The 27,789-nt window shown below is 50.0% G+C and overlaps 6 protein-coding genes across 6 annotated transcripts; 3 read left to right on the top strand and 3 right to left on the bottom strand.

The window, feature by feature from the left end:
- Positions 1–156: 156 nt before the first annotated feature.
- FOBCDRAFT_214972 (Golgi transport complex subunit COG5) lies at positions 157–1,746 on the bottom strand. The gene has a single exon (XM_031173639.3). The coding sequence runs from the start codon at positions 1,669–1,671 to the stop codon at positions 352–354; it is 1,320 nt and encodes a 439-aa protein (XP_031050424.2). The 5' UTR covers positions 1,672–1,746; the 3' UTR covers positions 157–351.
- Positions 1,747–2,398: 652 nt separating this feature from the next.
- On the top strand, positions 2,399–4,898 carry FOBCDRAFT_214971 (uncharacterized protein). The gene has a single exon (XM_031173638.3). The coding sequence runs from the start codon at positions 2,796–2,798 to the stop codon at positions 4,539–4,541; it is 1,746 nt and encodes a 581-aa protein (XP_031050423.2). The 5' UTR covers positions 2,399–2,795; the 3' UTR covers positions 4,542–4,898.
- Positions 4,899–12,505: 7,607 nt separating this feature from the next.
- FOBCDRAFT_196978 (uncharacterized protein) lies at positions 12,506–14,727 on the top strand (the record flags this gene model as incomplete). Its single annotated transcript, XM_059608863.1, has 2 exons — positions 12,506–12,990; positions 13,056–14,727. The coding sequence occupies 2 exons, from the start codon at positions 12,506–12,508 to the stop codon at positions 14,725–14,727; spliced, it is 2,157 nt and encodes a 718-aa protein (XP_059464169.1).
- Positions 14,728–16,012: 1,285 nt separating this feature from the next.
- On the top strand, positions 16,013–18,642 carry FOBCDRAFT_214964 (uncharacterized protein). The gene is made up of 6 exons (XM_059609397.1): positions 16,013–16,309; positions 16,358–16,782; positions 16,828–17,143; positions 17,200–17,534; positions 17,585–17,947; positions 18,002–18,642. Exons 1-6 carry the CDS (start codon positions 16,142–16,144, stop codon positions 18,534–18,536), a joined length of 2,142 nt encoding a protein of 713 aa, XP_059464168.1. The 5' UTR covers positions 16,013–16,141; the 3' UTR covers positions 18,537–18,642.
- A 1,170-nt stretch (positions 18,643–19,812) lies between these two features.
- Positions 19,813–23,423, bottom strand: FOBCDRAFT_214962 (glycosyltransferase family 20-domain-containing protein). Its single transcript, XM_031173629.3, has 3 exons — positions 22,778–23,423; positions 20,620–22,567; positions 19,813–20,570 (listed from the first exon to the last, which is right to left on the bottom strand). The coding sequence occupies exons 1-3, from the start codon at positions 22,937–22,939 to the stop codon at positions 20,029–20,031; spliced, it is 2,652 nt and encodes an 883-aa protein (XP_031050414.1). The 5' UTR covers positions 22,940–23,423; the 3' UTR covers positions 19,813–20,028.
- A 2,867-nt stretch (positions 23,424–26,290) lies between these two features.
- FOBCDRAFT_15383 (Protoglobin-domain-containing protein) lies at positions 26,291–27,727 on the bottom strand. Its single transcript, XM_031173628.3, has 3 exons — positions 27,367–27,727; positions 26,993–27,263; positions 26,291–26,941 (listed from the first exon to the last, which is right to left on the bottom strand). Exons 1-3 carry the CDS (start codon positions 27,464–27,466, stop codon positions 26,506–26,508), a joined length of 807 nt encoding a protein of 268 aa, XP_031050413.1. The 5' UTR covers positions 27,467–27,727; the 3' UTR covers positions 26,291–26,505.
- Positions 27,728–27,789: the final 62 nt, after the last annotated feature.

Here is a 27,789-nt window from a genome sequence, read left to right as displayed (position 1 = left end):
TTTTGTCCACAATGTTTTGAGGCGTTTGCAATTCTGAAACAAGCAAAGTCCCTCCCTTGATTGAGATGTCCTCTTTACGTGAGATTGCTCCATGCGGGGAGAGCTTGTGCCCTGATTGGAGCTCACTTGGCATTTGATGACTGATCAAAGAGGCGCTGAATGCGACCTGACGATCTTTTATTATTAGAACATGAACCAGATACAGGTTCGACAAGCTTGAATCACAACTCAGATATGCTTGGTCCAGGTGAATCACATAGACAAATCCACATTCATTAACAGTACGAATATCCAAACAAGCTGAGGACCTCGTGATGCCCTGATCGCTGCTATGCTTTTGATCTGCCAAGTTTATCGAAGATTGTTCACTACACTTCCCACCATCACAGCGACCTCTCGGTCCCAATTCACTTCCGTCTTCGTTCTAGCCTTTGATCCCGTCAATGCGCTGTGTAACTGAGATCCCTTGACAACGGCCTGGCGGATTGCGTCTCCAACCGTGTTCTTATTCGTTCGTAGGGTTCTAGCTACGACACCTCCACGATTCATGATATCCTGCACACGCGTAGCGAGACTGCTAGCCATGGTCCTCCAGAAGAATGAGGCTAGGCTTCCAGTCTCAAGATGTGCGAGAAGGAACTGGAGTAAGCTCGATTGGGTCGGTTGGCTGGAGGTGGGGAGAAGAGGGTGGGCTGGTGGCTTTATAGTCTCGAGGACAGCCTCAAGAGAAACTACGTTTTGACACTTGGCGATAACATCAGCCAAGGCCTTATCCAGTGTTGGTAGTTGGCCCAGAGAACGAGATAATGCCGTAATGCTTGCTTGTAGTGCCGATCGTATATAGGTTTCCAAAGACTGAAGCAGCAGCCTTGGGACCCATTTGTCGGGCTTGAAACCGGTGGTTGGTGATAGCAGGTAGAGTGCGGTCAAAGCAGATGCTGTCCGCGCCTTGATCTCTTCAACTTGTGCAAAGGTCGATGTTGGCTGCACGGAGAATTCGCGAATGGTGCGCTCCGCCCGCTCGCGGACTGATCGATCGATGGGAGTTATGACTGTATCCTGCAGACTCTTGACGGCGTCCACACGGTTGAGTCCAAAGCCTTCTTCACCGGGAGCTTTACGATCAAGAACTTCTCGTAGTGACAGAATTGTGTAAGCACAGCGTACCAATGCCCGATGGTCCTCCTTGCCGGTTCCGCTGTCAAGCTCCGAATGCTGAACCTCAAGCTGTCGACCAAGCTGTAAGCATCGTCCAACCGAGCGACCAAGCTTCAGAGTCTCCCATAGCCGCAGAGCGACGAGTCGGACCTCATCTGCTTCAGCATGTTTATCAATGACCTCCTTCTCAAGCTGGCGGTAGCTGTCGTTCAAGCTCTGGATCTGGCCATCCAATTCACCGACAATTTTTTTGGATGCTTGTGTCTGTTCCTGAGTATAATTGAGCAATGGGACGGCCGAGCGGGTCGTCAAGACATCTATATGCGAGTCAATCTCTTGAGCATCGAAGAGAACACGAGATAGGGGCGTAGAGAGGTCGAGGGGTGTATCGTTAGGGTTATTGGTCGAAACAACGAGCGTATTCGCAAAGGAAGCGGGGGAGAAATCAGGGTCGAGGAAGGTCTCGTAGTCGATGTACGACGGTTCTTCGTCGGCTATGATGTCTTCTGCCATGGTGTATATAGATGGATACGATCTCGCTGCTGGCTCTCGAGGTTACAACCGTTGACAGCTGGTGATGTTGGCGCAAGCTTAAAGTGTGCAATTGGCTCTTGGTGGGTGTTCTGGAAGCTTGCTGGCCTTTTCGGGCATCGCTCTCCCGCAGGTACGTACCCTTCACCTAACCATTCCGCATCTCAGGCACTTGAAGCAAGCTCTTTGGCTTGGCGGCTCTGGCGGAGCAGAATGGATCCATCTCATCGCCGCGGGGATTAAACGTGCCTACTAACCGTCCGTACAGTAGCAGCGGTATTAGCGGGAGAATGCCCTGTGTTTGGCACAGCAACCAATGAACGCTTGAGTGTAGGGCCTGCTACAGTGAGGTCATCACTACATGGGTGCTAGAAGTGGATTGATTTTGATGCCGGGTAATGGCATGATGCAGGTGCTTTGAAGAGTTGAATAGCCCTCAATTCTTGGCGTCTTTTGGTTAGACTTGGCTGCAAGTGATTTTAAAGAAAGTCCAGTATTTTCTTATAATCAATGCTGATCCTTTTCGCCCGTAATCTTCATTTCCCGAGTATTCCGTGTCTAATAATTCAGTATGAGAGAATTTCGACATGCAAAGACGGACCGCTCGGCGTCTCCACCTCCACACCCTCGGAAATACGTACCCAGAAAAAAAGATCATTGCCACCCACTCAGCCGCGAGTCTTTTCTCCATCGCAACGGCATGCCCGGCATATCCCATTACCATCCAATCCGCATCTAACCAACGATATTTTGTTTTTCTTGACCACTTCCCTCCTACTCCTCTCTTCTTCCTTTCTTCATCTCGACGTCGTCGTATCTCTTGTCGGTTGGGATCTTCGTCGATTTGAGCCATGTCCTGATGCGTTCTGTTGTTGAATCGACTCATTTCTACTGATTGACAACCCTCTCGATTCCTAAAGGGTGAATTGCCCGTATATACATAAGCAATCGCATCGCGACAACTACACAGTATCTGCTCAAGATTCGTTCAAGTCTTCCGCTTGCAGTGTTCTCCTCAATACTCGAAACGACCCTGATACCCTCCAGAGCGCATTGGCAGACGAAATAACACGCACTCGCGTCAACTTCGACATCGATTGCCCAATATGAACGGCTTGATCGAGGCCTTTGCCCATATCTCGGCTCGTGCCGTAAATGAATGGCCAGAGGGTGATAAGGGTAACAGCAGCGACACCATTCTCGGCGGCGTCCACTTCAACCTCACCACCCTCAAACACTTCAACTACACATTCTACAGCAACAACACCATCTCCAACAACTCCAAATGCTACCTGACCTTTGCGCCCTATACTCCGGCTTACGTCTTCCCGAACGGTACATGGACCAATGCCACTAAGTGCTATTCCGCGATCGAGAATATCAAGACTCGTGGTTTTGTCGGAATTGGTTTCGCTGTTGCTTTTGGAATTGCTCTTGTTCTCAACCTTACTGTCCTGGCCAAGCATGGAAAACTCTACGTGCCACGCGATTCGCGCTTCTATCCCATCGGTCGTCGCTGGCAGTGGTACTGGGCCTTGTTCAGTGCGGCGGTGGCTCTCATCAGTCTCTTTGTCGGCGTTGATATCGACCGGTACTATCTCCAGGAATTGCCCATCACTGTCAATGTCTTCTTTTGGTACCTCCTCTGCATGGGCACTGTCGCTATGACTTGGGAAGCTGTTCGTCATTGGGGCTCCTGGCAAGAAAGGCAATATGTCGATCCTAATCCGTTTATCTTGCGCGACGATGATCGTCGTTCCAAGGTTGAGTTTTGGTTGCCGTTGTGGTTTTACCTCTGGCTGTGGCTGAACTTTTTCATGGTTGTTCCCCGTAGCTGGAAATTCACCCAACTACAGCATTCGGAGGAGCAGACATTGGCCAAGGCGGTCCCTGGAGCAACTAATACTCGATTCAAGGTCGGCGCCTTCTGTCTCGTGGTAGCCTGGCTCACTATCGTCTTTTCCCTCCATCACTCAATCAAGCATTATAAGCCCCGACACCGCGGCATCGTCAACCGCGCTGTTGGCTTCCTTCGATACATCCCTTTCCGCTTCTGGCTTATCATCCCTCTGTCAGCGGCTACCATCGCGTATCAGGCCTTTATCTCATGGGAGTTTGACTACTCCATCGTCAAGTACAACGGAAACATCCCTGTTATTTACTGTTGGGGCTTCCTGCCAACTCTGCTCATCCTTTACATTCAGTATCTCTACGGTTTCTTCAGCCCTAATGAGGACAAGGATCTGATCCGCAAGAGACGAGAGCGTGGTGAGATGATCAACCGAGAACTTGGCATCGTCAACAAGCCTGCCTGGTGGCACCGTGTCAGGGGTGACCATCTCCTCAGCTTCAAGGACAAGCTTACTCGCAATGTTCATGAGATCGGAGGTGGTAGGGCCACTGGTCGACGTATTGAAGGAGATGCGGAGCGAGACCTACGTGAGGAGGCTTTGGCTGCTGCCAGAGATGATGATATCGAGATGGGCCACATGCATCGCCCCCTGGACGCTTCCAATAACCCACGCTCTGATCGGGCTGGCACTGCTTCCATTAGCTCCAATGCCTCGCGAACGTTTGTCCAGCCATACACTGGTAAGAATGAGCGTCGCCGTCATGAGCGCAATATGGAAGCCGTCGCCGGCATTCTCTTCCCTAACAACCTCGCCGAGGACCGAGCTCGCCGTGAAGCGCAACTTGGACTCGACGGCCCTCCTCCCCCTCCTTATATGGACGGACAGGGCCGGGGTCGATCCTCCGGACGTCCCGGATCTACCGGTCGCAGCAATAGCACCGAGACGAACAACTCCATTAATGCTCCTCCCCAGCAAATCAGGAGTATGTTGGATATTTAAGAGACGGCGCCTTATGACGCTGTGAGCATTGATACTTATATGAGATAAAGTTTAGGATTGTTACGTCGCCCTGCATTTTGTCATTGGGCATCGTGAAGCAAAAGAATCTATTACATGAATAGTTGACTACGAATTTGCGGTGTTTTTCCATGGGAAGCTCTGTCTGTCACTCGCGTTATACACCAATACTGTTAGATATGACTATGTACGAAAATCAATATGTTTAATGATACACATTTCAGATATTCTTTTCCGAGTGCTCTCCAACTACATGATATGGTGGGCAAAAGATTGACTTCCTAACATGTACGTAAGTTTAATAGTTGGGGGTGGATGGACTGGGTTCGAGAATACAACACTCATGCCGAGCTTGTCTTCGTAACAGTTTCTACGACAATGAAGAGGAAACCCCGCCTGTTATGTTTATCATATCAATTAGACACTTGCCAAAGAGCTACGCATCTTCCTGGGGCATGATTCACAATTAGACATGTTGACTATCAAAATAGGTTACCCTGTAGCAGCACCATAACAGACGATGGCCACCCATCACTTAGGATCTGAAAGAAGTTCAAGGTTTCTAACAAATAATCGAATTGCTAAGTATCAGGCACAGTGCATAACAAGTCACCGCATTACATCTAAATAGAAAGCACCCCCACGCGGTAGCTGAAGGTTACTCCATGTCAACCGCAGGGCAGACCACGTCGAAGCATCAACAGTACGATTTGGCAAGGACCCTGGGGATCGACACTAGAACCATCATGATGTCAGCTCTTACCACATCTGGAGTATCAGTAGCTTAGTCTGCAGGATAATCACATGCGGGGATGTCCCCCAGCTTAAGGCAATAAACTACTTGGCGTTGATCACGGAGCCTCAAAGCCAGGTCTAGATGTGAGTCGTGAGAGTATATGAAGGGTAGCTCATCATTTAACACTTCGGGCTCCAACACACGGACAAAGTCACTAGACATGCAGAAGGAATATCGCCTCCGCAGAGGCGCCGTTAAAGAGACACGGTAGGAGAGCAATACTTGTGCAACAGTACGATATACCATAACTCCCCGAATGGCGCAGGGAGGGGCAGTCAGCACGAGCACACCAGGTCAAAGGCACCGAAGACAACCGAGAAACAGTTCTAATAAACAAAGATATTGGACGTGGCCACAGAACCGAGGAATGATGGGCCGTCAGACTTGGGCTACACCTCCGCACGATATGCGATAGTGATAGTTAGACTTCAAGGGTTGCACAGGAAGATCGTGAATCGAATCATGAGACTTTGACGTACATACGTACATGCAACCACGCACGCGAATGAGGATACCTGCATGAAAGGCCCTTGAGGTGCATGCAGTCATGATGCGTAGCAGCCATGTCTGTTGGGGACAAGTCGGGTTCAGAACCCGACCGTCAAGAGGAAGCCCAACCCACTAGAGTTAGCTGCATTCAGATCCAGGTTCAGCTTCACGATCGCAGGCCTGTTGATCTGAGAATCGACTTTAAAGGTCAAGGTCAATCAGTAAGTGAGGCTGAGGCGATGAGAGACATGTCGATGGAAGATCCACCAGAAGCAGTTAAAGCTTCCGAATTTTGGGTTTGAGCATAAAAGAGCGGTGTAGGATCAAAGGCCTGAACGAGAGGTTAAAGACAAGACGAGACAAGTTCAGGACAAGACAGGTAATTGACAAATGTTGTGGACCTCTATCGGGCAATGGTGTTAGCATGGCCACTAGCATGTGGCTTGGAAACAAAGACAATTCAAGACGACATGAAATTGAGGGTCCGTGTGGAAGGTGATAAGACAATCAGAAACCCTTAAAATTCCAGGACATGGCAAAACATTGAATAGCGAGGTTGGGAAGGATGGAGGTAAATTCGAGATATCTCGGCTGGCAACATACTTGAAATCGACGAACAGAGTGGATTTCGTTGCAGGTTCAGTCAAGTCGCAGTCCCTTGCTTCACCGGTCGCCCACCTCCCGACCCATGAGTGATATTCCCCTGCTTCTGGAGGGAGTCGTCACATGGGTGTGGTCGGAATAAGCGGGCGCGGGGCTCAACTGCGTGTCTCCCAAAAAAGAGTCATCGAATGTCGTCGTCAACATCGAGTTGGTGTGCATGCCAGCACATGGAGGTTAGGTCAAGGGTGCAAGTGTGGCATCCTTTGGGGACCATGTTACTCTGGTGGATAGGTCTGTCGTCAACCTGCACCGTGCCTTGCATTTGGTGGCATGGTTTGGAGACCAGGCCAGAGGCTAGGATGAGGGCTCGGACAGTAGTCCAGGAACGATTAAGGTACCGTACATATCAAGTGAGATGATTTTTATACTGAGGGATATCGAGAGTTACTGCGCTCCCCAGGCATGCGTATAGTATTCGACAATATTGAAAGAGGCGCTTGTCTCCTAGCAACCAGCGGTTGGAAACGACTAAAAGGCGGTAAGCTGGTCTGTGGCTCATCCATTCCTGAGGACCAGGCTTCTGGCGAATCCCCATGTTACATGCTATTTCGGGAAGAGAATGTCTCGTACTTGGTGCCTGGAAATAGCACTGGAGGTAAATCCATCTAGAAGCTCGAGGCTGAACAGACGTGCCAAACCTTCAGTATAGCTCGTCATGATGAGCCAGGCGATTGAGTTGAAGAAAGACCCTCAATGTTGATCAGCAACGCCAAGTGGAGCTGTCAAGGCGACGAGGCGCAAACGGCGGCTGCTTTAGAGGCGGCTGGTTGCGTAGTTTTAGTATATATGCAGGTCAATTCTCGCATCTCTATCGTGATCCTTGATACCGATGCGAGAAAACGGTATTAAGCGATGGGATAGAACTCAAGGCCGAGGTGTGCAGAAAGGTTCAGAGGGTATCGGCCGGGTTGCCTGTCCAATTTTAGACTTGCCCCAGGTACCCGAAAACACCGAGACAAGCAATACTCCCATTCAAGATCTGGCGGCTGAAAGAGGAAAACGAAGGAAAAGAGGCTGGAAGTCTAATGGTCACCGCCAGTTGACTGGATTGCCACCAATAACCAAGGTACCAATGGAATTCGAGAACGGGCATCTCTTCAAACGCTGGTCCCAGAAGCCTTGCTAAATGCCCGATTTTGAGTGCTTGGCGTTGTGGACATGGTTATCATTCTCATTTCTCAAAGCCAAACGAACAAAGAGAATAAAGAAGTTTAAGGGATGCAGTAGTGCTACAGCATCTAAGCCAATTAAAAGATGAAGACGGACAGACAGCGGCTGAAAGGGTTTCTCAGATCATCGGGATGTGTCGATAGCATCCAAGGGAACCCTGAATGATGCAGGACAGTGAGAGTGGGCTGTAGCAATAGTCGTAAGCAGCCGAATCAAATGTGACCTGCCCAAATAATACATCGAATCTTGCAGTGGATAGTGCTAGAAGATGCTTCGTTTATTTTTCGCCATCAAGTGCTCATCTTTTTTTGACCGGCGACATCCCACCTGCTTATCTCTTATCGATAAAGGGTCACAGGACGCACTGATGACGGGAAGGAGGGGGACGTGCATGAGGGATAGACAGAGGGGGTGGGGCAGTTACCGCCTCTAGCTCTAGCTCCAGCTCTAAGGTAGCGGAGGGGCGAGGGGTTCAACAATGAGGATGAGACGGGAAGGAGGGGTCGAGTATTCGAGGGAGGTTAGGTGGCCCTAGGGAGCAAGGACTTCTGACATTGCCAAAGCTCACTGGTCTAAAGGCCTGCTAAAATATACCCAAACTTCTGTACCTAAGTCTTTTCACCACTTAAGATACAGGCCCTAAGTTCTCTTGCCTCCCCTAGCCTCAGGCGGTAGATACTGTACCTCTTGTAAGATACTTCCATTTGAATGGGACCTCTGTATTAGCGGCTCCATCCAAGGAGAGCCTATAAGGTACAGCTAAAATTGACAACTCAGATCAGCAAAGGCACGAAACGAAACGAAGGAACAAAACAACCACGGAGCTGGCCGCTTCGGAAAAAGAGAACCTTCATGGCTGGAAAACATACAGTATCCATCTCAAGGACCCTTCAAGGGATACGCCAACCAACCACCAGGAACTCTAGAAACCTTCTCTAGGCGACGCCAAAAGTCGATTTCAACCAGCCGTCCCATCAACGACGTTTTCCACGCCTCAGGATCACAGTAGATCGAGGCGAGAGAAACGAAGTCGATCGTTGACCGTATGGTATTACTGGGTTCATGGCTCATACAAGTTCCATGGCACAGCAGCGTGTTGTATATGTTGTCGCTACAAGGAGAGTACGGGAAGATGCTTGCAAGATCACAGATCACCATCCATCGGTGGACGACTAGAATCCTTCCATTCGTGTACCAGGTGAGCAGCTTGTGAGCCTTGAATTGTAAATGCATTCCTTTCAAGCTGCATGCGCAACGTCCAGCCAGAGCTTGCAGAAACGCAAATGCGAGCCATGTTACTCTCTCCGCACGCCTTGGCTCTGCTCCGTGCGCCTCATTTATGCGAAGAATTGTGGTGCGGGACAGAACCTTGAACTCGCTGGACAGATTCTGTTGCATCGGCTTCTACAGAGTCGATTAGAGCTAGATTCGATGTTGATACAATGTTTTATTGCTGTGCTCCAGCCTCTTGAAGGGTTCATGTGGCTAGTAGAGCTTGGACTGGTGGTTCCTTGGCTATGGGATGAATGAAGTACCTGGTTCTTGACCACGATCCACCAGGTACGCTAGATCCATCCGCAAACATACACCGCCGTGAGATGCATGCAGGCAAACACTTTGGAGACACCTGCTGTTTGGCCTGCATTGAGAGAACCAGTGTGCTGGCAATTGACCCTCAATGCGTCATACGAGGTCAGCATTGAGTTTGTCCTGACTTGCACGGCATCTTCGGAATCAGTGGCCAGCCTCTTCCTCATGCTGCAAACTATCAAATGCCAGCTCAAACTCCACAACGACCGTTACCTGCTACCGAGATACGCCCATGTGTATTCGATTTGCGACATTTCACGTCATTGCTTGCGCCCAACGGCGCCAGTGCGATGGATGGATCTCGTGGGCGTGTCGAGTGGTAGACCTTTCATGCTGGAGCTTTCAAAGCGACGGTACCTTCCAATTTATCAGACCGCGATATTGGAAGCGAATTACGACGCAGCAAAGACATGTTCAACATCGGGAGAGATGGGCTTTATTTGAAAGGGTTGCATTGTGCTTTGATATAGCTTGACTCCCCGCACGATGTTCATCATCGACCTGAATCTCAAGCCCACCGACCTACGGGATCCAGGCACCATTATTCCCCTGTCCACCTATCATAAAGCTGAGAAAAAGTAACTGTGTGTTGATGTTAGGGACGCGGTGAGGGGTCTGTATCAGATTACATCGCATGGGTAAGCCGGCTGCATCCAGATGACCTGGATTATCTGCACCGACTGGGAGACGATGAACAATCCTTATTGCCTCCCAGTCTGCTCGGCATCGCTTATTGGAATCATGCTTTCTAGGTATGCTGCTGCAAGCGTGTCTATGGCAACCGAGAATAAGATTTGGACAATCTCCATCTGAACAGTGATGAAAGCCGGAATCGTGTTATCGTTGCAACAAATTTGTGGACTTGCACGGAGCAAGTTCAACGCCAAGCCCCCGACACGGCCCTTGCGGCTGGTCGGCCAGGGACGGCTTCGCTTCGAGTCAAAGCAAGCACAGGTTTTTGGTTCACCATGCAGCTGGCGCGAGGTTTATTTTTACCATCGCACAGCGGTAGTTTTGGGGTCCCTGTGGGTGAAAACCATCAAAGCGCCGTCTCCAACCCTCATTGACATGGGGCCCTTGATCCACTCAAGGCTGAGAACCCAACCCCTCGCATGCATGCTGGCTCCTACTGGGTTGACGATATCGCGAATCCTGCAAGTTGGTTTGTGCCCTGATCCAGAGCATGAGCAGAGACTGGCCCACCCATAGGCTTTGACCATGTGCTTATACTGATACTTGAAGCTACATTGAGGATTCGCTTCACCTGGTATTAGGAAAGTTTGAAAGATATGACTACCTAGGTATACATAGAAGCGGTCGAGGAACAACGCACCGAAAGGCTAGGTGCTTTTCAGTGACCATATCATCCTTGGACAGGCTGGTCAACTGTCAGCTTGCTTCACCACTAGCTTGCAGCTCGTTGGTTGATCAAGCTGCAGCGCTTGCAGGGTTATACCTCGCATGGGTCATATCAGGTACATGCTGGCGCTATGTACCTGGCCCGCCCCCTGCTCAACAGTGCAGGTGACCTGTACCTGGCGGCTCTGACTGGCATGAGTTGCTGTTCAATGTGCCCTTAAGATAGAATTATTCAGCAAAGTGTTGTGCAACGACAATCAGTCCGCATGTTACTTGATGCCTCTGCTTGGAATTGGACCCGCGCGCCTGGATACTACGGTTAATCAAATCGTTCCGACTTGCTGCAATCCCACCCACCCACCTCGAATACATGTTTATCGTGCCTAACAGTCACCGCTTAGGAATACGGATACTCCCAAGCAGCATCCATCGACTCATCCTGCAACTGTAACCCGCTCCCCACCAAAGCCGGCGGTGCCTTGCCCTGTCAGGGTTCCCACGAGACGAGACGAGCTGTGATCGGTCGCAAACTGGCAAAGCGGAGAATTGTGTTGGCGCCGTTTGAACCGAGACCAGAGCTCTGTGCCCAGCGAAACTCAACACCCACGACCATCCAGTGCCAGGCTCGATTTGCAGCCAGCTGGGGAACCCTAGAGAATTAGGTTCTTGTCAGACTTTCAACCCACGGTGATCCAGGTCAATGAGCATGACAACAGCCAGCACGACTACGTGAGGTGGCTGACCTCTAGATTGATTGGTCGGGCAACGCAACTAACAAAGACTCCGTCTTAGTGCAAGGGAAACAAGAGAGTTGGGCAACTCCATCCTGCCTCTATGCATCCATCCCGGATCCGGACTCCACAGACAATCGATTTGGGACGGAAAAGCAACCATAGACATACATCATCGCCACGCTTGCCCCTGCCACTTTTTCCCTCTGTGCCCCTGTCTCAACTCACCAGTTTGCGACTGTCAACCTTTTTTTTTCTTCTGCGTCACGCACGTTCTGGCTTACGTTGTTACTGCAGTCTTTGTATGCAAGCAACACACATACAGTTTCGATTTTGACTTTTTCGGTTATCCCTTGATGAAATCAAGTTGCAACCACAAAGGATAGCCCTGGAAGTGACGAATTATTCCATCGAATGAGTTTGACTGCATCGCTTTCGCAGTTGTCGCTCAGAGAATATCAACTCACCTCAGCCTGGTCTGTGCCACTCTGCGGATCTAGGCCTTGATCTTGGCTGGCTTGCATCACCACTACGCACGCCTCCCTCCCCGCCGGCATTTCTACGTACGCTCTAAGGCGGGCCTTAGTTAGCAGGTCGTGGGTACTGTAGGAGCCTGAGAACGTCTCTACTCATTCTCTTACAACTCTCACACACGCTCCCTGTTTCTCCATCCTCATTGTCTCTCTTCTTGACCCCTTACATCTATCCCTTTATCCCGTTGGGATCCGCGCTCTGCGTCAACTTGTACATGTTCCGTTTTGTGTGTGCGTGTCTTGTTGCATCCTAACACCTCGGACTATTACTTCTTATCTCCATATCCCCCATCATCGGAAGGTTTTCGTCTTGTACAGGGTTGCCTGTGGTCGTCATCACCCGCCTCGCGATTTCTGCTAAGTCCTTTGGCCGTCTCGCATTTTTCTGCCTCAGTGAGATTGTCGGTGCATCCAAGTGCAAAAATTGCAGTCCCGACAACACATATAGCGGTGCATAACGAAGACCCGACCGAATTCTCGTACCTGTGTGACCAGGACGTTGAACCCTCCGGGCATCTTTCTCGCCCTTTCCCGAGAGGCGGACCCGCGCAACGGTAATATCGTCACTAATACCGATAATACTGCTGCCAGTATCGAGTTCGAGCTTTTGTCGCCATGGCGGCCGCTTTTCGCCCAGTGAATTCCCCGCTGGCCATGACGGTCTCTCGCGAAGACGTCATGGGTTCATCGACCGCAACTCCTCGACCCAACACAGCCCCTCATACACACTCACAAATACCTGCCGACGATGGTGCGACTCCGACAAGGGCCACTTTCAACCTGGCTAGCCAGAAGCCACTACCATCTAGTCCTTTCCCCCAAGGAATACAGATGCCTGAACAACCACCAAAACCAAAGATGCCTCGGCGTCACGACTCACGGCATTCGAATAAATCAGGAGACTCGGGAGACGTAGATATGGACGATTCCGATGGAGAGACTGGCACCATTGAGGATGGCGCTGGATCTGACGACGAAAGTGTTGGAGCAGACGGACCCAGGTCAGGCAAGAAGAAGAAGTCGCAGCGCTTTTATTGTACGGACTATCCTCCTTGTAATTTGAGCTTTACGCGGAGCGAGCATCTTGCCCGGCATATAAGGTTTGTGGTCTTCCTTTGTCCCTCGATCCGTCTTGGTTTGTCGTAATGCTGACCGATATCAACAGAAAGCATACAGGAGAACGTCCATTCCAGTGCCACTGCTCTCGCCGCTTTTCAAGACTCGACAATTTGAGGCAACATGCACAGACAGTCCATGTCAACGAGAACATTCCTATGGACTCGCTAGCTGCAACCGGTTCCCGGTTTCAACGGCAGATGCGGCCCGATCGAATCAGGCAAGCCGGGAATCGAGCCAGAGCATCGACAGGTGGTAGTGCCGGCGGTCCTCAACGAGGACATTCCAAATCGCTCTCTACCTCGAGTATCACCAGTGTCAGTTCTGTCGGCTCGGCTTACAGCGTTCAAGATGCCAGACGGCGACCGCCTCCATTGGTAATGGCAGACCCTCGCTCGCGATTGTCTTTGGAGTCTTACCGGAGTGCTATGGAGGGCTCTTACCCTCACTACCGACCTGCTTCTCCTAGTGATTTCGGAACACCAACTTCATCCACCTTCTCAACTGGGCAGAGCAGCCCAAGATGGGGACCAGGCGTGTCTTCCCCAGCAACGTCACACTCACGATCTCACAGCATGTATACCTCTGGAAGTCGAACACCAGGCCGCCGTTTGAGTGTTCCAGGAAACCCATTTCAATCCCCTGGAGCACCAGGGGGGAGACCGATGATGTTTGGGCCTGGTCCTGCCAATGCTTCGAATGTGGGTGCTCTCCCGCCAAACAGTAACGGCATCCCTCCATCCCCAACTCCCTCATCGACTTCTCAATGGTCTCGTAGGGAGTCAGTGTCAGAGAGTGATTGGCGCCGAAGAACATGGCATCCAGACAGCCGCAATATCAATGGGAACCCCAGTCAGCTAAGCTCCGTTGTGAACCAGTCATCTGTCCGTCCGAACCCACCACCACCGATCGCGAATCCTTCCACTTCTCAGTCGTCCTTCCGCCTGCCCGGTATCGAGTCATTCGACCCTCTCCCACCTGCCACACCACCAAGGAGACAGCCTTCGCCCATGATGGTCGACCAAGAGCCTCAGATTCGAGCCTCTTATCAACCCCACCTCCCCGAAACCCCGATGCAGGACGAGAGACGAAACCTAAACTTGTACGACGCGAGCCTTCAGAGAGGCCTCAACCGCCTTGACATCAACCACAGTACACCGCCTCGTGATAGCGCGGGTAGCTGGGCTTCCGAAGCCAACAAGGCTGTCCAGGCTCAAGCTGAGCATGTGCGGCTCAATCCTCCTACTGTTCGTTTTGAGGAGCGGCCTCCGGTATACCAGGGCCCCAAACCTCCACCTACCTCTGCCCCACGATCTCTTCATCAACATACAGTTTCGGCCCCATCTATTACAACATCGAGAGAAAATAAGCGTCGTGGATGGTACAATGGGCCCGTTTCTCTTCATAGAGACGGCCGACCTCTTCAAGAGCAGCAAGATACACGGCTAGCTCACGTGGATAGGATGGTGCATCCGAACTTTACTGGCTTCAGTGGATTCCCCGTCAAAGAAGCACCACTGCATCCTCAATATCAGCAACCACCACAACAACTGCCCCCACAAACTCAGCAGCACCCCCAGCATCCCCAGCAGCAACAACACCCGCATCAACAGACCCAACAGCAACAGCAGGGACGACCTGGCAGCAATGGCTCTCTAGGCCGTCTTGAGGCGTTAGTTGCTGTTGCGACAAGCGAAGGATCTACTGCTGCAGCATACTGAGCTGGATTATGCCCTCATCCGACCCCGTCTTTTTGAGACGACAATGATTTGACGACTTATGACCTATCCCCCTGAACCGGCTTGTCTTTTCCTCTATACCTGGCAGCGGAGACGACGCACGTTGCGGGTATGATCCTTTGCATGATACACGACCATGGAATCTTCTTTTATGTCTTTTGGTATAACGACATCCCTACTCTGAATTAGCTTGGCTATGGGTTCAAATGGCAGCATTTAACAACATCCCACCAGCATTGGTATCTGACTCAAGGAACCGACATTCGCTCCAACAATCTGAAACGTCTGGCCCCTGGGAGTTTGCGAGACAAGCTGAGCTTGTCAGATGGTTTTCCTACTTTTACCCCCCCTTTTTTTTAATTGTTTTTACTGAGGGCGTCCTGGCTTCCTTCTTCCCTAAACTGGAGCATGATCTGTAACGGTGAAGGAGGACGTCATCCGTCGGCGTGATACCCTGACTTTGTTTGCACGAAGCGACACCAGTACATGATTTGGCCGTATATGAATATTCCCAACCTGTTGTTACATCTTGCGGTAATGGGAGGGTTGGTTTTGCCGAACGCTGTTGCGTCATTGTTGGAATTCTTGGGGCTAGACTCAGGTGGTATTGTGAGATGCGTTGGCCAAATTTGACGCTTTTGTTGTGTCGTGGGGTTGGAGGATGGGTTTGAATTTGATACCCTGTGATTTGAGCGGTTTCTTAGTTCCTGTTTCTGTTGGCGTTTGTCAGGATGCTTGGTTTAGACATGTGTCTCAGGATTCTCATGACCTTTTCTTTTATCAGGGTGGCAGTTGGTTTGGCAATGGAGTCGCGGCTCTGTTTACAGATTGATGATGAGGATGCCTGGTGTGTTTCTTGACGTTTATGATGACATCTATAGTTTTATACGGCGATGAGATTGCTCAGACATAGAGCTGAGCTATAATGCAAACTGAGTTTAAACTTGATCTCGGAGTGGCTATTATGTGACCATAACTCAGAATATCCGCCGTGATGTAGGGGACCTATATCTGGCGTCAGTATTACATTTAACTACCGGCGAAAAGGTCGATCACTACCAGGTCAGTCACGGATTTGAATGTAACTCAATAAAGCTCACATCCGCTTGTCAAAAACTCCGGGGCCAAGTAGGGCAGATGTGACGTAGCATATGCATCATATATAGACGAAATGTCGTCGAAGTTACAGGGCATGGAAAAGCACATCAATTCCGAATAGTCAGATCGTATTCATAATTCGTCTCTCGCTTTGTCCAATCATGAATCGCTCGCTGATTGTCTGATTGATCCTCTGAAAATGCCTGTCGCTGATCGCTGAGAGCGCCAACCTCTCGCCTCATTCGCAACTCATACTCGCTTCATCACCCTCAGCTTCCAATCTCTCCTGCTGATAAATATGGATGATAACCCATCTTCGTCGTCGTCTTCTGCAGGGCGACTTAGGGCTCTTCTGCCAGGCCCAACTCGAGAAGGAGACTCACCCAGACCTCCACCCAAGCTGAACATACCCAAGAGAATATCCGTCAAGACTGCATGCCAAGCTTGCAGACAACGCAAAGCCAAGGTTGTAGGAGCTTCTGTGTCAAGATAGGTAGCGTACTGACTTCTGTAGTGCAATGGTCAAAGACCAAGGTGCTCTGGCTGCATCACTGCTGGCCGAGAATGTCACTATGCCAGCAACCCCTACGAAGCCGAGGCCGCAGCAATAAAAAGGAAGCACGATGAACTAAAAGAACGAATCGCTGATCACGAGAGTCTCTACTCTTCGCTCAAGACCAGAGAGCCTCAGGAGACAGACGAGATACTGCGGAGAATTCGAGCCGGAAAGGACGTCAAAGGCGTGACTGAGGACCTTCAGGGAGGAAATTTGGCTACTCCTACGTCTCAGAAACAGGCAAATCCTCTTCTACGAAACAATAGCGACAATACTTCAAACAGTGCTACAACGTCTGGAAGTGCCAGCTCACCAACATTCTCAGTGGCACGCATGAACCTTTCCCTACCCCAGCAACAAACAAGGGCCAGGCTCACAGCTTTGTGAGTACATCACAAAACTCCAAACACCTGTCTAATCTTTCCTAGAAATAACCAACCTGGCAGCCTCTTTGAGGTAGCCTGGCGAGAACCTCAGCGCAGAGCCTCTGACGACTCTACACCCATTGATCTCCAAGGGCATATACTCCCTCTTTCGCGATGGACGAAGGTCATGCAAGATGACAAGTTTCTAAGCCACTTGCTACTGTTGTCCTGGACGTGGGACACATCTTGTGACCGTATTATCGACCGAAATATCTTCGAAGACGACCTGAAGAACCTCGATCCTACAACATCGGGCGCATCCTCAGAACTGCGATTCTGCTCACCATTTCTCGTCAATGCCATTTTGGCCATTAGTTGCGTATGGAGGCTCTACCACCCCCTTTCAGAGTCTGCAGGCTAAAACCACGAATATAGCTATATACGACGAATCCAATTACATTCGGCATACCGGACGAACTAAGCACCCGAGGACAGGTATTCGCCCAAGAAGCCATCCGGTGTCTGAAGCAAGAAGACACACGGCCTTCACTACCGGTGACACAGGGTCTGGCGCTTATGCATGTGTATGAAAGCGCTCTAGGCGATGGAGAAACGGCGCTTGAGTTCCACAGTCTTATGCAGTCTCGGTACATGGCGCTTAGACTTGATGATGTGTATCGTTCTACAGATACTGCTATTGCGGGATCGAGACAGAGAGCCGAAGCACATGCGTTGTCTTGGATACAATGGGGTTTCTACGTCTGGGACTGGTAAGTAATGTGCTCATGCTGAACCAATCTCGCTGACATATGTGACCCAGGAAACCAATGCACGGTCTGTGTCGTCGTCTCGTTATCAAGAAGCCCACACGAGCTAAGACATGGCAAGAAGAAAACTCACCGCTGAATAGAACCGAGAACCCACAGTATTGGTGGTCCTCGTATCCTGTTTCCGTAGCGCCTCAGCGGTCAATGAAGCGTGAGATATTCGAGGCTGAATGTAACTTCACCGAAATCACAGAGCAGGTTCTCGAGTTCCTTGTTCCCTTGGAGCAGGGAGTTTCACCGTCTCAAAATACAGGAAATGCTGTAGAGTTGTACTCTAAAATCATGGAATGGAAGTTCTCCTTGCCCGAAGAGCTGAGGGCTGAGAATGCAGTTCTGCCGGCTGCTATCCTACTACAGTAAGTCTTTTACAGGATGACGCAGATTTTTCTTGGTAACCAACATTTATCTAGTCTGAGCGCGGATCTTGTAGTAATCAGCATTCTTCAACCTTTCGACCACGTCCCCAAGTCCGCCTTCGGCCCCTTTCATCCACGTCTAACATCCTACGCCCACGCAACAAACGCCATGTCAACGATCTGGCACTTTCGAGCTCTATACACGGTCCAAAATGAACACTGGCTCATACAAGCATGTTCCGTCTGCGCTTTCAAAGTCCTGTTCGCCATTGAAGAGAGCCCTATCCAACTCGAAACATTCATAAAAGCGTGTCGAGCCCTCATGGAGCTTGGAGCAGCGTTCCCTGTGGCGGAGGAGGTTATTTACTCTATCGAATCGGTGGTAAAGAATAAGAAGGTGAATCTACCTTCGTATGCGAGAGAGTATATGCCTAACGGTGCTGGAGAGGGTGTTGGGGACTTGAAGGGTGTCAGGGTTAGGGATCACAGTGTTATTGTTGAGAAGGCTGATTCAGATGGGAGTGAAGATCGGTTGACTATGACGGGCCTGCTTTCTACATTGGCTCCTAGTGAAACGGGACTGTATTAGTTCATGTAGACAGGTTGCGTGTATGCATATCTAGATAGAGAGGTTGGCGCTAGGCGGCCAAGGCGCGTCAGCGCGCATATGTTTGTTGTTGGATATATATATATATATATTGCGATACGCTTTACAGCAACGAGAGTTTAGTTCGTAAGCCTCTTCACTAGACCCAAATACTTCAAACTTCCGGCAGATACGAGTCATCTAATTTGATCTTGGTAACTCCGTCTACCTTTCTGATCTTACATATCCTCCAGTTTAGTTGATGATTGGAAATATCCTGGGCCCGGTCGATGTTACACTTCTCATTGCCTGTGTCATACTGGCAACGCAGAAGCTGCATAGTCTCGGAGGTGAGGTCTGAATCTTGAATACAAGTTCTGCTGTCACATCCTTTCATGTTTCAGATTCCAGAAAAGGGCTTCTCTGCATTGGGACGTATCCAAGAAAGATGGAATGATGCAAAGCCCACGGGAAAGGCAGCATCACTCTTCCGCAACGCGCTGGTCCCAGAGTCAGGTCCGCACCTGTGGTTACGTACTCGGGGAGTAGCCTTGACTCAGCGGCTCTGAACTCATGGCTATGAAGTGAGGGTTCAAAGAAAGACTTCGTTGGCAACCTGTGACACATTGGTGCACTGCTTCTGGAGACCTTGGGCTTGTGCAGCTGATCTGATATCTCGAATATAGTTTCGATGCTCCAAGTATCCTTTGTGACACAGTCTACCCGCAGCGTGATGGAACTGCTCCCATCGTCTGCTGGTGAGCCTCTCTTGGTCATGCTCGAAGCACCGAAGAACGCCGCGCTCCGGCCAGGCCCGAGAACACTGGGATTCAGGGGTAAACTCGACCAAGTCGCCGTAAGTCGGCACCTTCTCAAGGTATATTACTTCATTCGTGCTCAGATAGAGAAAGATGTAACGTTTCAACTCTTCTGGCATCTTTCTGAACGGATCTCGGCAGTTTCGAGCTATCGTCAAGGGGAAGCCGATACTCCTTAATAAAAGCCTTGCTGGGTTAATCGATACAAATCAGGGGTAGCTCAGTTATGGCCGTGTTACCAATGACTGATCGATATTATTTTAGTGAACCTAACCAGTAGATTATACCATGAGATGAAGATTACGTTGTCCTAAAATCCATTCTCGTAAACTGTAAGTTCTGTTGCCAGAGGCACAATAGCCTAGAGGTCGTGAACTTGGGCCATTTCATGAGCATCGATATGGGAGTTCATACAATACTTATGATTAGTCAAACATGAATCACTGCAACCCACAGGCTTGTCTGGCTTTCAACTCATTATCATTGGCATGTACGACAGCTAACATCATGAACGCTGAGAACTGTGTCTTTCGTACACATCTCCACGCTGTCCTCCCATTTTCTGTATACTACCCTCCCTTGTCTTTCATCACTGTCCATTCCATACGCCCACCACCTGTCTATCTTGTCTTCGTCTTGTCCAAAAACGCCTGGAAAAAACAATACTTGTTCGGTCATTACCGCTCATCATTGGGAATATGTCCCTCGACAGCACTCAGCGCCCCCAGATTCACCTCACCGAGACGTTCTCCTACATCCTGGACACCAGCGAGGAGAGCCACGCACTCGATCACATCCTCTGGTTCCAGGAGATGCGACTTGGCCAATGTGACCTTTGTGCTCGCTCCGACGGTGACTGTAAAGACGTGGTTGGCATCCAGCACAGGGCCTGAAGCGGCATTAAGGCTTCGGAACATGTCCTCATCCGTGAAGTCGTCACCCATGCACAGCGCGAACTCGAGGTGCCCAGACTTATCCTCAGATTCGGCGCCAGGTGTGTGGTACATGGTAATGAGGCGCTTGGCGATCTCGCCCTTGTTGATAAACGTGGGGCGGACTTCGATGTTGGCCTTGCCAGGCATCACCTCGACATCCCATTTCGCGCCAACTGTCGATTCGAGCTCCTTATGGCACTCTCGTGACATGTGAATGCCTTGCTCGGGGTCGGCCAATCTATAATGCCAGGTCAAAGCACATCGCTTTCTCTCGATGAAAGAACCTTATTTACGTCAGCGTGCGTTGAGTGAACCATGTGTCAGTGTACAAACCTTGAACCCTGTCGGTGTATTTCTGGAAGACCTCCATCACCTCAGCCTGCCATCCCATATCGAACTTCTCTGCAAGATTCTCCCACTCATCTGAGCCGGGGTGTTTCATAAAGCTGCCGTGCTCGGCTGAGAATCCAAGACGTCTGTTGTTGCCAAGGTGCTGCTTCAAGAACTCCTGATCTCGTCCCGAAATGATCCACACAGCATTCTTGGGGTCTGAAGCCAACAGGTCAAGGGTGTGAATAAGACGCTCCGAGGGCACTGCAGCACTAGGCTCGCGCACGATGGGCGTGAGGGTACCGTCGTAGTCGAACATGAACAGACGTTTGTTAGCTGAGCGGTATTGAGTAAGAAGAAGAGCTCGGTCAAGCAGAGGAGTGGAGTTGGCAGAACTGCTGTCGCCAAGAACATTGTACACCTTGCGGATGAATTTAGTAATCCAGGACTGCACATTGTGCTCAGTAACGTGTCGGTAGAGACGAGACTGCATTTCCTGTCGCTTGTCTTCGGACATGGTGAGAGCGGCATTGATCTTCTCAGCAACGCCGCTGAGGTCCCAGGGATTGATGTGGATGGCATCGCTGAGACTGCCAGCGGTACCGCTGAACTCCGAGAGAATGAGAGGAGCATTGCCCTCCTTTTGGCATATAATATACTCCAGACTTGTGGTGTTCATGCCGTCACGCACAGAGGTGATGAGCCCAATGTCACCGGCACGCAGAAGAGCAAAGTACTCGTTCTGGCTGAGATACTGTGGGTAGTGCTGGACGGGAGAAAAGCCCAGACTTCCGTACATGCCGTTGATGCGCATAACAAGCTCATTGACACGGGTCGCAACCTTTGTGTCGTCCTCAAGATCCTCTTTCTCCGCCTCGACGCTAGTGGGCGAGGTGACCTGGATGAGAACAACCTTCTCACGCCACTCAGGGTACATCTCAAGGAAGCGCTCGAAAGCCTGCAGCTTCTGGGCAACACCTCTGACACTGTCCAGACGGTCACGTCCGACAATGATCTTCTTTCCGCGGTAAAGCTCGCGCAGTGCGTTATACTTGGCGGTCACAGCATCGGTCCATGCGTGGCTTTCAACCTTGGCAGCGTCAATGCCAATGGGGAAGACGCCGACTTGGACACGAGTTCCATAAGCATCAATTCCGAGAGTATCGGAGGGAAATCCAAGGATTCGTGTGCAGCAGCTCAGAAAATGGCGAGAGTAACTGTATGACTGGAAGCCAATGAGGTTTGAGCCCAAAACACCCTCAAGAACCTCCTTTCGTCGAGGCAGACAGCGGAGGAACTCGCTACTGGGGAAGGGCGAATGCAGGAAGAACGAGATGTACATGTTAGGGACTCTCTGTCGCAGCATGCTGGGAAGCAACATGAGGAAGTAGTCATGAATGATGACGATGTCGCCAGGTTTGTAGATCTCGATGATCTTGTTGGCGAATTTCTGGTTCATCCTATAGTAATCGGCCCATTGAACACGTTCGCGTCGGCCGTCGGTCGGCTCATGTTGCTTGTAGTGGAGGAGGGTGTAGAGATCGTGCTCAGCATATCGTCGCCAGCGGGCCTGGTCCTTGAGAAGGATACCCTCAGAAGTGGCCTCAGATTCATCGGAGAGCCAAACAGGGTAGGTGCGGATGGTTTTGTTGTGTGACAAACGGTACTCGAGGCGGTCTTGGTCCTCGCGGGGGACCCAGAGGCCATCAACTGGAGGAGGAGTCGGTAGGCGCGTGTTGCCGTCGATGGGAACAGGTGCGGACAGGGCGTTGAGCGATGTCGCACCAAAAGTGTTTGGGGCGGGCGTGCCGGGCGAAGAAACGACGTCATCGGTTGGAGCGTCGATTTCGCCGGTCCACGCGACAACGGTATGATTCCATGGAGTAGCGTCGGAGGAGAGGTATGCGAAGGAGTCAAAGAGAGCAGATTGACCGCGACGAGATTTCAAGTCCTATGAAGAGAGCAAAAGTTTAGCTGAGGCTCAATTTTCATGTGACGAGGGGGAGGGGAGCTGAAGCTGGCAGGGAGGGAGCTCCTCTGTAGCTTTGGTTGGAGAAGAGGGGGAAATGCAAGCTAGAGAGTGAACCCCAGTAACTGATAGTGATACGAGATGAAATGTTGAGGAAGCGAAGCGAAGCGAGGTGAATAGTTAGTTACATACCCAATCACCGCCTTTTCGATAGACGAAAGAATGCGGTGTGTTGAAGGTAGCCGAGATAATGTTACCGCTCAGAGCCAAATCAGGGTTGGCAGCTCGAATCTCGGACAAGGACTCGCGGCGGCGCAAGTTGGGCGCGCCAGTGTTTTCGCTGGTGGTTGCCATTTTCCCGGTCAAGGTGCGATCTGAGAATCAGGCTCGGGAGAGGGATAGAGAATTAAGGTGAGGAGAATCGTGGACGAGGAGGTGTCAGCTGGCGTCTCCTTTGGGGCTGTCTTGTCGGAGCAAGGTGATCGCCGTCTCTCTCTCGCGAGGAGGTTATACTATGGAGTAATGCGCGCGCGTATTCCGTGATTAAGATGAGGCGGAAAGTGATGGGATAGAATAGAAGAATGATATAGCTGGGCTATACAAGCTGCGCGAAGCAAAGAGCTATTGAGTTTGAGAGATGAAAGAAGAGAAAGGTTGTAAAGCTACGGCGGAGGAGGGATGAATGGTTAAGGTTGAGCGGGACTAAGAGGGAGAAGCGAAGGGGAAAGAAGCGATTCTACAGGCTGGATAAGGTAAGAGTAACCTGGGATACAAGCAACGGTGACGTTAGCTGTATCTGTTCTGCCCCAAGAAGATGGGACATAATAAGTCAAGTCAAGGCAAGGCATGGTCTGGTCTACCTTAGTCTTAAAGTCGGGCCGGGCGGTTTCGGCGACTCATCGTCGTGTGTTGCTGAGACGAGCCATGCCCATCCATCCAGGCGGGAACTGCTGCAATCAGTGACTGATTGAGGTGGTGGGGCATTTCTCTGCTGTAAATGTGCCTTGCTTTTTTGCGGGCATACTACTTATGGATGTAAAAATGGCACATGGTGACTTTTCTGAGCCTGAGTGGCTAATAAGTCACTGAAATGAAAGCAATTGAACATGTCTCTCGACAGTTTGACCGTCAAACTATTCACAATTTCACTTCAAGCGACTCCTCCAGGTCTGTCTACCCCAGAAACTAGAATCTCTCCATTTTATCGCAGTATCATGAGCCCTCAGCACACCTTCTGGCTCACGCGCCGGAGCAAAATTCTTAAAGGCCCGACAGCTGCCAAGATGCCTTGACTTGGGTCGCCAACTTGAGTGAACCCAGAAGATGGCTGCCGATCAGGTACAGGTGAACATTCAATGGCTGAAATAGGTAGCCTAGCTTTGTCTATCAACACGCATGCTGTAGGTATAGTAGACGACCAGCGTTGCATTATCTTCAACGTCGATCCTTTGACAACATCAGAATGTCATGAGATAATCCGCTGTGCAAGTATCTTGCTACCTAAAACTCCCCCTTTGTGAGGTTCACGGCTGGAGGCTGTCTTTTGCAATGCATCGGATCATATAGAAGGTCATAGAATTAGATATCTGGGGCCTTGCATGGCGTTTGTTTCCATGTGGCCGTGCGTGCCATGAGTTGGGGATAATCGCGGGGGAGGGGTCATGAAAGGAATTCGGCCGACAAACACAATTTATTGCTTATTTCAACCATTCATGAAGCTGAGAAAGCATTGGCAGCACTGACTCAGCATTTTAAGTTGCTGATGTCTGGTTATCTGTCTTTATTCAGCTTTCCCATCCTCTGAGTATGCAAGCCTACGCTGACTGTCAATGAAGGTTTCTTCGTAGGATCAATCAAGTGATTGCGATATCGCTTTTCATGATCTCACGATGCCCTCATGGCTTGAGGTCAAAAGTAGATCATGCGTTCTGGGCTTAAGCCCTTCCTACTCAATTACCACGCTCAATCCAGTATCATGAAACTCATCTTTAAGATCGCCAATTCTAATCATCATCGACAAAAATCCACTTCCACGATCGATAAGATGCTATTCAAAAGTCTCCACTGGTTAATGCACCAACGGCAAACAAGCAATACGGCACAGGCACCAGTAAGTTAGCAACTGTGCCCCCAGACCAGACCGAACCAAACAAAAGACGGTGAGACCCCCTTCGGCGGAGGTGCACTCCCGAGATGCCAGCGCACCGCGTAAAGCTCATGATACTTTGCGAACCTTCTAAGCCATTGTCATATGCAGCAAAAGTATTGAGTTGCGCAAGCATAGTCCAAGCTTCTATTTGACAAAATATGACGCAGCATTTACCAAACCAAGGTTAAGAAACAGACGGTGCGCATTTCATTCAACATGAGGCGTAAACCGGCCATCATTCGGTGCAAGTCCGTTCACATCGAGCCGCATCCGGGGCTTATCCCCCGGAGCCGCCCTGTGCGAAACGACCCCGCCATCGATTTTGCACCTAGTGCTAAAAAGAACACACACGCCATGGGCGGGCCGGGCCATCTATCTCATCATGCCTCATCATCGAACTGTCATATTCTGAACCATTTACCGCCAAACGTGACCGCACGTTCCCGGCAGTTGATGTTCTTCATTCGGACGTCTCTACCGAGCTTTTGACTGTTGTGCGAGAATATCCGATCACTGAGAGGTATAGCTGCTGATAATTGGTTGTTTCCTTGCCTGCAGATTATCTTCGATGGTGGCTGCGTCAAGTATGCATATTTGAGTCATTTTAAGTGGTAATTTCCTCATTATCTCTTTGTTTACTTTAAAAATTGCTTCTTTCGTTTCTTCCGCTGCCTAATTGGAAAGACAGGCCGCTTCTGCCTGTTCTTGTTGGTTGGTTCACGATAAAACCTCGTGGACTCCGTTACAACGGTACTACACCACCAGACCTTCTGAACATGGTATGTCTTATTGCCTGCATTCTTTGTTCTGCTTCGCCCGTTCGATATGTACATCTCACTCTGTCTCGCCTCAGTGTGGTTTATCGACGAGCTACCATTGGAGGTTGACTTATGTTTCCAAGAGGTTCGAGACTGTCTAGACTCTAGAATCGAACAACGATTCAACATCCCGGCCCGGTAACGCCGTTACAAGTGACAAGAACTTCCTGATATTGACACACACAGAAGAAACCGTGATATTGAGCGTTTTGTTCTCGGAATCCCTTTTCTACAAGCATTCTTTTCCTTTCATTCTCGTTGTCAAGTCCATCATATCATCTCAAGCTTGCGCTTTGAGCTCAAAGAACCCCACCGAGGGGCACATTTCAAGGATTCGCCAATGACAAAAAACCTCTTCAACCGCCCGTCATTCCCGCTACAGAAGCCCATCACGATCCAATCACTTGTCTCATATTAATATCAGATGGAGCCTCTAGTTGAGAATCGCCCAGGAACCTTGATGTGAGGAGTGGTCCAGACTCAGCAATCGTCATCTAGCAATCGTGGGCCCGCTGCCCCTCCAAGGAGGACCAAAAGCTCCAGCGCCATGACGCAAGTGATGAAAACTCCATTTGTTGACTTCCATGTGAACGAGTATTCCTTGATAAGTAGCTTCGGCGGCCACAATCTTGTGGGCTCGAAAAAATGCCGCGTGCAAAGGTGAAGTTGCAAGTAGGCAAGCTTCTCATGCAAAATCTGCGACCTTGAAGAAAGCCATTCTCAAGGCCAAAATGCTGGGGATGAAATGAAAAAGAGGCGTGGTATTCTTCCTTCCGTGATTCTCATACCAATACTCTATCCTAAAGAAATGCACCAAAAAGATTTCCTTGAACCCCGAATGTCTCAATCCCACCCCCAAAATAGGTCATTATCACAAACGCCAGATATGTATTGTTGAAAGTCCATCATCATCTCCTCTTGAGACCAATCTCAAGAATCTGAGATCTAGCCACTTACTTCTCCTCATCCTCAGCTGGAGCACCCATCCCCGAGAAGGGACACACACCACCGGCGGGCATACCACTAGGATGCGGAATTCTTGACGGGGCGTTCTGGTGATGTTCTGAGGCATCGTCCTCAGTACCTGAACCACTGCCCTCGCCAATGATGCGCTTTCCATGCAAGTAGCCCTCGCGCTCAATCTCGATATCAGAGTCGCCTGTCTCGAACTCGGCACCGTCCTTGACATGCCATTTGGCCATGAGGTCATTCTGGATCCAGATGACCTTGTTAAGAGCCTTGACGAGAGCTGTCTTGCGCTGAATATGTAGACGAGGGTGCGAGAGGATAGCTTCGGTCATGATGTCCTGGATGAAGCCGAGACAGACACCAAGGTGGACGTATTCGATGTGAAGAGGGTGCTTGCGACCGAGACCAACGTGCATCATTCTATCCAAGTTAGTCTTTACTCATATATTCTGTTGAACGGGGACTACATACCCAACTTTGTCCAGATACTCCCAAAACTCCATCTTGCTGGGATCTGAGCACAGTTTCATAAGGTAAGCGCGCAGAAACATCTTTCTGTGCAGAATTTGTGGACTGTTCTCGTCGGGGATTTCATCGAGAGGGCCTTCGAAGGAAGTACTTCTGGTGGTGAAAGCACGAGCTGTGATATCGTATTGGAGCAGTTTTTTATAGACGATGTTGACGACGGCGGGGATGAGGGCCTTGACGTATTTTGCGCCAGTGATGAGAGCTTCAATGTCACCTACAAACGCAGAGTGTTAGTTGAGTTTGAATTAGGGATTAAATTTGCTCTCAATTGCAGGTTGATGTCGAGTTATGATAAGTTTGCACTGGGTGTAACGTACGGCTTGAGAAGTCGAGGAACGAGTGAAGATACTGAACACGGGCTTCGAGGTTCGTGTAGAGATCCTCGCGATCAATGTGCTTCATAGGTCGTGAATTCATATTGGCCGTGTATTTACTTTAATGATTATGTTCGAAATGAGTAGCTTTGTCGCTGAATCGTTAAATAAAACCCGGAATATCGACTCGTGTACAAGTGAGAATATAAGTCGTTAGATGACGGTGTCGCAGATCGTAGGGGCCAGATAAAAAGCGAAGTGAACAGTCAGTATTTAACAGCAAAATGCTCAGCTGATACAAAAGCTCGTGTGACGCAAGTTAATTTGAAGGATTTAGTCTTCGCAAGTAATAAATCGATTATACAGAATCGCACGCCTCGAACAGCAGCCAGACGTCGGTATTTATTGGATTGCCTATCCTTGGTG

Source organism: Fusarium oxysporum, chromosome II, assembly GCF_013085055.1.
Source record: "Fusarium oxysporum Fo47 chromosome II, complete sequence".
Classification (NCBI taxonomy): Eukaryota; Fungi; Ascomycota; class Sordariomycetes; order Hypocreales; family Nectriaceae; genus Fusarium; species Fusarium oxysporum.
The sequence above is the reverse complement of the archived record's forward strand: the minus strand, read 5'-3'. Positions and strand labels throughout refer to the sequence as shown.